The 11,295-nt window shown below is 43.8% G+C and overlaps 1 protein-coding gene across 1 annotated transcript in view; it reads left to right on the top strand.

Annotated features, from left to right (window-relative positions):
- Window positions 1-268: 268 nt before the first annotated feature.
- The window catches only part of LOC126334645 (gustatory receptor for sugar taste 43a-like), an 84,228-nt gene continuing 73,201 nt past the window's right edge, over window positions 269-11,295 (top strand). The window contains exon 1 of the mRNA XM_049997089.1: window positions 269-455. Coding sequence (XP_049853046.1) covers window positions 342-455 — 114 coding nt within the window. The 5' untranslated portion in view covers window positions 269-341. The remainder of the gene's footprint in view (window positions 456-11,295) is intronic.

The raw sequence follows: 11,295 nt of genomic DNA, 5'->3' as shown, positions 1-11,295 counted from the left end.
TTAAAAATTTAAATGGAAGTAGGCTTACTTTGAATATTCCAAAAAAGTTCTACTTAAAAAAGGTAATTTTATTCTTCTTTACAGGACTGAAAACACAGAGAGACCGTGTCAAAGCAGGAGTCAAGTATGAAAAAATTAGAGCTTATTCTTCAAATGGCAACTATACTCCTAACCAGCAGCTTCTAATATTACACAGTTTATGTGAAATTCATGCTGAGCTTTACGATGCAGTTGATGCAGTAAACTCTGCTTATGGATTTCAAATCCTTGTCCATACATTGTCCATTTTCTTGCATTGCATTATTAGTCCATATTTCTTTCTGTTAAATCTTTTATACCCAATGACATATGGACAGACAGATCCTGCCTTCCTATCATTACAATTAATGTGGATACTCATTCATGTGTCCAAACTTTTCCTCATAGTACAACCGTGTTCTGCAACATGCAATGAGGTAAGTTCAAATACTACCTCTTACTAGAATAATGATACACAGAACTGAATTGTGTATTCAACATACATCACTTTTCACAACACACAGTTTTTGTGTATACTATTCTTAGTAGATGTGGCTTTATATATATATAAGTTCAAATAATACCTCTTACTAGAATAATGATACACAGAACTGAATTGTGTATTCAACATACATCACTTTTCACAACACACAGTTTTTGTGTATACTATTCTTAGTATATATATATATATTTTCCAAGACTTACCAAGCGGGAAAGCACCAGACAGGCACATGAACAAAACACACAAACACACACACAGAATTACTAGCTTTCGCAACCGATGGTTGCTTCTTCAGGAAGGAGATGGAAAGACGAAAGGATGTGGGTTTTAAGGGAGAGGGTAAGGAGTCATTCCAATCCCGGGAGCGGAAAGATTTCCCTTAGGGGAAAAAAAGGACAGGTGTACACTCGCACACACACACATATCCATCCGCACATACACAGACACAAGCAGACATATTTAAAGGCAAAGTCACTCTTTGCCTTTAAATATGTCTGCTTGTGTCTGTGTATGTGCGGATGGATATGTGTGTGTGTGCGAGTGTACACCTGTCCTTTTTTTCCCCTAAGGGTATATATAGCGGAAAAGCGCCGGCAGACAGGCACATGAACAAAACACACACACAGAATTACTAGCTCTCTCCCATCTACTCAATCTCCCACTTCCAGCTCCACTCCCCCCAACACCTCAAGCGAAAGCTAGTAATTCTGTGTGTGTGTTTGTGTGTTTTGTTCATATGCCTGTCTGCCGGCGCTTTCCCGCTTGGTAAGTCTTGGAATCTTTGCTTTTAATATATTTTTCCCATGTGGAAGTTTCTTTCTATTTTATAAACAAAGCTGATGTGACTTACCAAACAAAAGCGCTGGCAGGTCTATAGACACACAAACGTACACACAAAATTCGAGATTTCGCAAGCGGCGGTTGCTTCGTCAGGAAAGAGGGAAGGAGAGGGAAAGATTAAAGGATGTGGGTTTTAAGGGAGAGGGTAAGGAGTCATTCCAATCCTGGGAGCAGAAAGACTTACCTTAGGTGAAAAAAGGATAGGTATACACTCGCACACACACACACACACACACACACATATCCATCCGCACATACATATGTGTGTGTGTGCGAGTGTATACCTATCCTTTTTTCCCCCTAAGGTAAGTCTCTCCACTCCCGAGATTGGAATGACTCCTTACCCTCTCCCTTAAAACCCACATTCTTTCATCTTTCCCTCTCCTTCCCTCTTTTCTGACAAAGCAACCGCCTGTTGCGAAAACTCGAATTTTGTGTGTATGTTTGTGTTTGTTTGTGTGTCTATCGACCTGCCAGCGCTTTTGTTTGGTAAGTCACATCATCTTTGTTTTTAGATATATTTTTCCCACATGGAATGTTTCCCTCTATATCTATGTATATATATGAGAGAGAGAGAGAGAGAGAGAGAGAGAGAGAGAGAGAGAGAGAGAGAGAGATAGAGAGAGAGAGGGAGGGAAACATTCCACTTGGGAAAAATATATCTATATATATCTATATTAGCCCCCCCATGAACCATGGACCTTGCCGTTGGTGGGGAGGCTTGCGTGCCTCAGCGATACAGATAGCCGTACAGTAGGTGCAACCACAACGGAGGGGTATCTGTTGAGAGGCCAGACAAACGTGTGGTTCCTGAAGAGGGGCAGCAGCCTTTTCAGTAGTTGCAGGGGCAACAGTCTGGATGATTGACTGATCTGACCTTGTAACAATAACCAAAACAGCCTTGCTGTGCTGGTACTGCGAACGGCTGAAAGCAAGGAGAAACTACAGCCATAATTTTTCCCGAGGGCATGCAGCTTTACTGTATGATTAAATGATGATGGCATCCTCTTGGGCAAAATATTCCGGAGGTAAAATAGTCCCCCATTTGGATCTCCGGGTGGGGACTATTCAAGAGGATGTCATTATCAGGAGAAAGAAAACTGGAATGTCAGATCCCTTAATCGGGCAGGTAGGTTAGAAAATTTAAAAAGGGAAATGGATAGGTTAAAGTTAGATATAGTGGGAATTAGTGAAGTTCGGTGGCAGGAGGAACAAGACTTCTGGTCAGGTGACTACAGGGTTATAAACACAAAATCAAATAGGGGTAATGCAGGAGTAGGTTTAATAATGAATAGGAAAATAGGAATGCGGGTAAGCTACTACAAACAACATAGTGAACTCATTATTGTGGCCAAGATAGATACGAAGCCCACACCTACTACAGTAGTACAAGTTTATATGCCAACTAGGTCTGCAGATGATGAAGAAATTGAAGAAATGTATGATCAAATAAAAGAAATTATTCAGATAGTGAAGGGCGACTGGAATTCGGTAGTAGGAAAAGGGAGAGAAGGAAACGTAGCAGGTGAATATGGCCTGGGGCAAAGAAATGAGAGAGGAAGCCGCCTGGTAGAATTTTGCACAGAGCACAACTTAATCATAGGTAACACTTGGTTCAAGAATCATAAAAGAAGGCTGTATACATGGAAGAAGCCTGGAGATACTGACAGGTTTCACATAGATTATATAATGGTACGACAGAGATTTAGGAACCAGGTTTTAAATTGTAAGACATTTCCAGGGGCAGATGTGGACTCTGACCACAATCTGTTGGTTATGACCTGTAGATTAAAACTGAAGAAACTGCAAAAAGGAGGGAACTTAAGGAGATGGGACCTGGATAAACTAAAAGAACCAGAGGTTGTAGAGAGTTTCAGGAAGAGCGTAAGTGAACAATTGACAGGAATGGGGGAAACAAATACAATAGAAGAAGAATGGGTAGCTTTGAGGGATGAAGTAGTGAAGGCAGCAGCGGATCAAGTAGGTAAAAAGACGAGGGCTAGTAGAAATCCTTGGATAACAGAAGAAATATTGAATTTAATTGATGAAAGGAGAAAATACAAAAATGCAGTAAATGAAGCAGGCAAAAAGGAATACAAACGTCTCAAAAATGACATCCACAGGAAGTGCAAAATGGCTAAGCAGGGATGGCTAGAGGACAAATGTAAGGATTTAGAGGCTTATCTCACTAGGGTAGGATACATACTGCCTACAGGAAAATTAAAGAGACCTTTGGAGAAAAGAGGACCACTTGTATGAATATTAAGAGCTCAGATGGAATCCCAGTTCTAACCAAAGAAGGGAAAGCAGAAAGGTGGGAGGAGTATATAGAGGGTCTATACAAGGGTGATGTACTTAAGGACAATATTATGGAAATGGAAGAGGATGTAGATGAAGATGAAATGGGAGATACGATACTGCGTGAAGAGTTTGACAGAGCACTAAAAGACCTGAGTCGAAACAAGGCCCCTGGAGTAGACAACATTCCATTGGAACTACTGACGACCTTGGGAGAGCCAGTCCTGACAAAACTCTACCATCTGGTGAGCAAGATGTATGAGACAGGCGAAGTACCCTCAGACTTCAAGAAGAATATAATAATTCCAATCCCAAAGAAAGCAGGTGTTGACAGATGTGAAAATTACCAAACTATCAGTTTAATAAGTCACAGCTTCAAAATACTAACACGAGTTCTTTACTGATGAATGGAAAAACTAGTAGAAGCTGACCTCGGGGAAGATCAGTTTGGATTCTGTAGAAATGTTGGAACACGTGAGGCAATACTGACCCTACGACTTATCTTAGAAGCTAGATTAAGGAAGGGTAAACCTACGTTTCTAGCATTTGTAGACTTAGAGAAAGCTTTTGACAATGTTGACTGGAATACTCTCTTTCAAATTCTGAAGGTGGCAGGGGTAACACACAGGGAGCGAAAGGCTATTTACAATTTGTACAGAAACCAGATGGCAGTTATAAGAGTCGAGGGACATGAAAGGGAAGCAGTGGTTGGGAAGGGAGTGAGACAGGGCTGTAGTCTATCCCCGATGTTATTCAATCTGTATATTGAGCAAGCAGTGAAGGAAACAAAAGAAAAATTCGGAGTAGGTATTAAAGTCCATGGAGAAGAAATAAAATCTTTGAGGTTCGCCAATGACATCGTAATTCTGTCAGAGACAGCAAAGGACTTGGAAGAGCAGTTGAATGGTATGGACAGTGTCTTGAGAGGAGTATATAAGATGAATACCAACAAAAGCAAAACGAGGATAATGGAATGCAGTGGAATTAAGTCGGGCGATGCTGAGGGAATTAGATTAGGAAGTGAGACACTTAAAGTAGTAAAGGAGTTTTGCTATTTGGGGAGCAAAATAACTGATGATGGTCGAAGTAGAGAGGATATAAAATGTAGACTGGCAATGGCAAGGAAAGCGTTTCTGAAGAAGAGAAGTTTGTTAACATCGAGTATAGATTTAAGTGTCAGGAAGTCATTTCTAAAAGTATTTGTATGGAGTGTAGCCATGTATGGAAGTGAATCATGAACGATAAATAGTTTGGACAAGAAGAGAATAGAAGCTTTCGAAATGTGGTGCTACAGAAGAATGCTGAAGATTAGATGGGTAGATCACATAACTAATAAGGAAGTATTGAATAGGATTGGGGAGAAGAGAAGTTTGTGGCACAACTTGACCAGAAGAAGGGATCGGTTGGTAGGACATGTTCTGAGGCATCAAGGGATCACCAATTTAGTATTGGAGGGCAGTGTGGAGGGTAAAAATCGTAGAGGGAGACCAAGAGATGACTATACTAAGCAGATTCAGAAGGATGTAGGTTGCAGTAGGTACTGGGAGATGAAGAAGCTTGCACAGGATAGAGTAGCATGGAGAGCTGCATCAAACCAGTTTCAGGACTGAAGACCACAACAACAACATCTATATTAGATATATTTTTCCCACGTGGAAAGTTGCCCTCTATTATATTCATATCATTAATTTGAACCCAACAATTACGTTTCTTATTGTCTCTGTAGCATTTCGAAATCTTTTCTGTCGTCTTATTTTCCCTTTGTTTGGGCCAGTAGTTTCATCTTGTATTTACCTTCTCCTTTTTACCGTAATAATCTATACAATTGTATCCCGCCTATATATACCCTACAATACGTAACCCACTTCCAAACCATAACAAAAAAAAAAAAAAAAAAAAAAAAAAAAAAAAAAAATTCTTTCGCTTCCAACATTACCGCTACTATAAAATCAACTGTTTCTAGTTCACAAACAGTTCCTTTCACCTACGAAACAACCATTTGGTCTAGTTCTAATAACTTTCGCTTTATTTCCATTTCCGTTTTTCCCACGTCACTGATCATTTTTAGCCGCTTCCCACAGGTTTTAACGTCATTATTTCTTCGTCAGACAATTGTTAGCCTCATTTTCTTAATCTGCCACCACAAAACCACTCCTTTTAATACATTTACACGGAGTTTTTTCGAAATTTTCCCGAATTTCTCCATCCTTTAACGTGTTTTGGCGGCAACACGACCACCTAACCTTTATGCACATCGTTGTCTACCAACCCAAGTTCACAACAGGATCAACATAGCCCAGCTTTAACAAACACTTTATCGCCTTTTTTCACACCAGATCACCAGTTGCTTTCTAGTTCACCTTTATCTCTCCCCATATATTTCTATTTTCATTTTCATTTCAGGCTCATGTTACACTTTCCACCTTCTAATACCATGTCACCCTCACGACACCCCCACAACGACCCCATTAAGTTTTATTTACATTCCCTCCGCAAACATGCCTTCGCCCTAGCCAGATTACGCTCTCATATTTTATTTTCTCAGGCTTGTCTGACATTTGGTATTACCCCCAAAGGCTTCACACTCAAAGTTCCCATCTCTGGCTGCAACCCTTCTTTCCATCAGTCCCTATACCAGTTCCAAACTGAACAATCCATTGCCCTCACCTACCTAATCCTTCACCTACACATCAACTCAGCCAATGAACACACCCGTCAACTCCTGTCCTTAATAAAAGTCCTCAATCTTTCCTCTCCCACATCCACACCGGCTGTTCAGAGCATCCTCCTACAGACCAACTGCAAATTAGAACAGCATGCCACCCTCCACCTCAAAAAACTATCCAATCTCCTGGTTTCCCAACTCCAGAAAGGCAACTCACTCACCCTTCACAACCTTTCCATCAAACCTCAACCTCCTCTCATTGCACACAAATCCAGTCTCTCCCATCTACTCAATCTCCTACTTCCAGCTTCACTCCCTCCAAAACCTCAAAATTCCAATCAACACAATCTGGAACCACAAAACCTTAATTCAGTAATCAACCTATCCTCCAAACCTCTCTCCCAATCCGAAACCTCTGTCCTATCCAAAGGCCTCACCTTCAGCCCCACTCCCAGATTCAACCAAACAGCCCTTGTCAAAGATTTACTGTCCTACACTCGTACTCTCTGCTGGAAATATCACTTTTCCACGAAGAGAAATGATCCTAATCCTACTCCTAATGATCCAACTCCCCAAGACACTATCCAAGTTGAACCCTGCCTGGAACAGTTCTGTCCTCCATCACAGCGGGACCCACCTCAAAATCACCCTCTCCAAACCTTCCAGGAGTTTCTGACTTCCAGCCTTGCCTCTCAATCCTTCTTAAAAAACCGTAATCCTACTCCCAACATCACCACTGCTGAAGCCCAAGCTATCCGCGATCTGAAGGCTGACCGATCCATCGTCATTCTTCCGGCGGACAAGGGTTCCACGGCCGTGATACTTGATCATCGGGAGTATGTGGCTGAGGGAGTGCGTCAGCTTTCAGACAACTTTACATACAAAAGTTTGCCAGGTAATCCCATTCATGATGTCCAGGCAGAGCTTCAAGGAATCCTCAGTACCTTAGTCTCCCTACAAAACCTTCCATCGACCTCCTGACCCCACCGACACCCCGTACCCCTGCCTTCTACCTTCTTCCTAAAATTCACAAACCCAATCATCCCGGCCGCCCCATTGTAGCTGGTTACCAAGCCCCCTCAGAACGTATCTCTGCCTACGTAGATCAACACCTTCAACCCATTACATGCAGTCTCCCATCCTTCATCAAAGACACCAACCACTTTCTCGAGCGCCTGGAATCCTTACCCAATCTGTTACCCCCGGAAACCATCCTTGTTACCATTGATGCCACTTCCTTATACACAAATATCCTGCACATCCAGGGCCTCGCTACGATGGAGCACTTCCTTTCACGCCAATCACCTGCCACCCTACCTAAAACCTCTTTCCTCATTACCTTAGCTAGCTTCATCCTGACCCACAACTTCTTCACTTTTGAAGGCCAGACATACCAACAATTAAAGGGAACAGCCATTGGTACCAGGATGGCCCCCTCGTACGCCAACCTATTCATGGGTCGCTTAGAGGAAGCCTTCTTGGTTACCCAGGCCTGCCAACCCAAAGTTTGGTACAGATTTATTGATGACATCTTCATGATATGGACTCACAGTGAAGAAGAACTCCAGAATTTCCTCTCCAACCTCAACTCCTTTGGTTCCATCAGATTCACCTGGTCCTACTCCAAAACCCATGCCACTTTCCTCGACATCGACCTCCATCTGTCCAATGGCCAGCTTCACACATCCGTCCACATCAAACCCACCAACAAGCAACAGTACCTCCATTATGACAGCTGCCACCCATTCCACATCAAACGGTCCCTTCCCTACAGCCTAGGTCTTCATGGCAAACAAATCTGCTCCAGTCCGGAATCCTTGAACCATTACACAAACAACCTGAAAACAGCTTTCGCATCCCGCAACTACCCTCCCGACCTGGTACAGAAGCAAATAACCAGGGCCACTTCCTCATCCCCTCAAACCCAGAACCTAACACAGAAGAACCACAAAAGTGCCCCACTTGTGACAGGATACTTTCCGGGACTGGATCAGACTCTGAATGTGGCTCTCCAGCAGGGATACAACTTCCTCAAATCCTGCCCTGAAATGAGATCCATCCTTCATGAAATCCTCCCCACTCCACCAAGAGTGTCTTTCCGCTGTCCACCTAACCTTCGTAACCTCTTAGTTCATCCCTATGAAATTCCCAAACCACCTTCCCTACCCTCTGGCTCTGCCCTTGTATCCTCCCCCGGTGTAAAACCTGGCCCATGCACCCTCCAACCACCACCTACTCCAGTCCTGTAACCCGGAAGGTGTACACGATCAAAGGCAGAGCCACGTGTGAAAGCACCCTCGTGATTTACCAACTGACCTGCCTACACTGTGAAGCTTTCTAAGTGGGAATGACTAGCAACAAACTGTCCATTCATATGAATGGACACAGGCAGACAGTGTTTGTTGGTAATGAGGATCACCCTGTGGCTAAACACGCCTTGGTGCACGGCCAGCACATCTTGGCACAGTGTTACACCGTCCAAGTTATCTGGATACTTCCCACTAACACCAACCTGTCAGAACTCCAGAGATGGGAACTTGCCCTTCAGTATATCCTTTCATCTCGATATCTGCCAGGCCTCAACCTCTGCTAATTTCAAGTTGCCACCGCTCATACTTCACCTGTCTTTCAACAACATCTTTACCTCTGTACTTCCGCCTTGACTGACATCTCTGCCCAAATTCTTTGGCTTTACAAATATCTGCTTGTGTCTGTGTATGTGCAGATGGATATGTGTGTGTGTGCGAGTGTACACCTGTCCTTTTTTCCCCCTACGATAAGTAGGGATTGGAATGACTCCTTACCCTCTCCCTTAAAACCCACATCCTTTCGTCTTTCCCTCTCCTTCCCTCTTTCCTGAAAAAACAACCGTCGGTTGTGAAAGCTAGAAATTCTGTGTGTGTGTTTTATTTATTGGGCCTGTCTACCGGCGCTTTCCCACTTGGTAAGTCTTTGAATCTTTGTTTTTAATATATTTTTCCCATGTGGAAGTTTCTATAAACAAAGATTCCAAGACTTACCAAGCGGGAAAGCGCCGGTAGACAGGCACAATAAATAAAACACACAAACACACACACAGAATTTCTAGCTTTCACAACCGACGGTTGCTTCTTCAGGAAAGAGGGAAGGAGAGAGAAAGACGAAAGGATGTGGGTTTTAAGGGAAAGGGTAAGGAGTCATTCCAATCCCGGGAGCGGAAAGACTTACCTTAGGGGCAAAAAGGACGGGTGTACACTCGCACACACACACACATATCCATCCGCACATACACAGACACACGCAGACATTTGTAAAGGCAAAGAGTTTGAGCTGAGATGTCAGTCGAGGCAGAAGTACGGAGGCAAAGAAGTTGTTGAAAGACAGGTGAGGTATGAGTGGCGGCAACTTGAAATTAGTGGAGGTTGAGGCCTGGCGGATATCGAGAAGAGAGGATATACTGAAGGGTGAGTTCCCATCTACGGAGTTCGGATAGGTTGGTGTTGGTGGGAAGTATCCAGATAACCCAGACGGTGTAACACTGTGCCAAGATGTGCTGGCCGTGCACTAAGGCATGTTTAGTCACAGGGTGATCCTCATTACCAACAAACACTGTCTGCCTGTGTCCATTCATGCGAATGGACAGTTTGTTGCTGGTCATTCCCACATAGAAAGCGTCACACACACACATATCCACCCACACATACACAGACATAAGCAGACATTTGTAAAGGCAAAGAGTTCGGGCAGAGATGTCAGTCGAGGCGGAAGTACAGAGGCAAAGAAGTTGTTGAAAGACAGGTGAGGTATGAGTGGCGGCAACTTGAAATTAGCAGAGGTTGAGGCCTGGCAGATATCGAGAAGAGAGGATATACTGAAGGGCAAGTTCCCATCTCCGGAGTTCGGATAGGTTGGTGTTGGTGGGAAGTATCCAGATAACCCGGACGGTGTAACACTGTGCCAAGATGTGCTGGCCGTGCACCAAGGCATGTTTAGCCACAGGGTGATCCTCATTACCAAAAACACTGTCTGCCTGTGTCCATTCATACGAATGGACAGTTTGTTCTGGTCATTCCCACATAGAAAGCATGACAGTGTAGGCAGGTCAGTTGGTAAATCACGTGGGTGCTTTCACACGTAGCTCTGCCTTTGATCGTGTACACCTTCCGGGTTACAGGACTGGAGTAGGTGGTGGTGGGAGGGTGCATAGGACAGGTTTTACACCAGGGGTGGTTACAAGGGTAGGAGCCAGAGGGTAGGGAAGGTGGTTTGGGGATTTCATAGGGATGAACCAAGAGGTTACGAAGGTTAGGTGGACTGCGGAAAGACACTCTTGGTGGAGTGGGGAGGATTTCATGAAGGATGGATCGCATTTCGGGGCAGGATTTTAGGAAGTCGTATCCCTGCTTTTATGGGTCGCTTAGAGGAAGCCTTCTTGGTTACCCAAGCCTGCCAACCCAAAGTTTGGTACAGATTTTTTGACAAGCTGTCTGCTTGTGCCTGTGTATGTGCAGATGGATATGTATGTGTGTGCGAGTGTACACCTGTCCTTTTTTCCCCCTAAGGTAAGTCTTTCCGCTCCCGGGATTGGAATGACTCCTTACCCTCTCTCTTAAAACCCACATCCTTTCGTCTTTCCCTCTCCTTCTCTCTTTCCTGAAGAAGCAACCGTCGGCTGTGAAAGCTAGAAATTCTGTGTGTGTGTGTTTGTGTGTTTTATTTATTGTGCCTATCTACCGGTGCTTTCCCGCTTGGTAAGTCTTGGAATCAAAATTCGAGATTTCGCAAGTGGCGGTTGCTTCGTCAGTAAAGAGGGAAGGAAAAGGAAAGATGAAAGGATGTGGGTTTTAAGGGAGAGGGTAAGGAGTCATTCCAATCCCGGGAGCGGAAAGACTTACCTTAGGGGAAAAAAAGGATAGGTATATACTCGCGCACACACACACTCACATATCCATCCATACATATACAGACACAAGCAGTGGCGCTTTCCCACTTG

Source organism: Schistocerca gregaria, chromosome 2 (genome assembly GCF_023897955.1).
Source record: "Schistocerca gregaria isolate iqSchGreg1 chromosome 2, iqSchGreg1.2, whole genome shotgun sequence".
NCBI lineage: Eukaryota > Metazoa > Arthropoda > Insecta > Orthoptera > Acrididae > Schistocerca > Schistocerca gregaria.
This window is presented reverse-complemented; position numbering and strand designations above follow the sequence as displayed.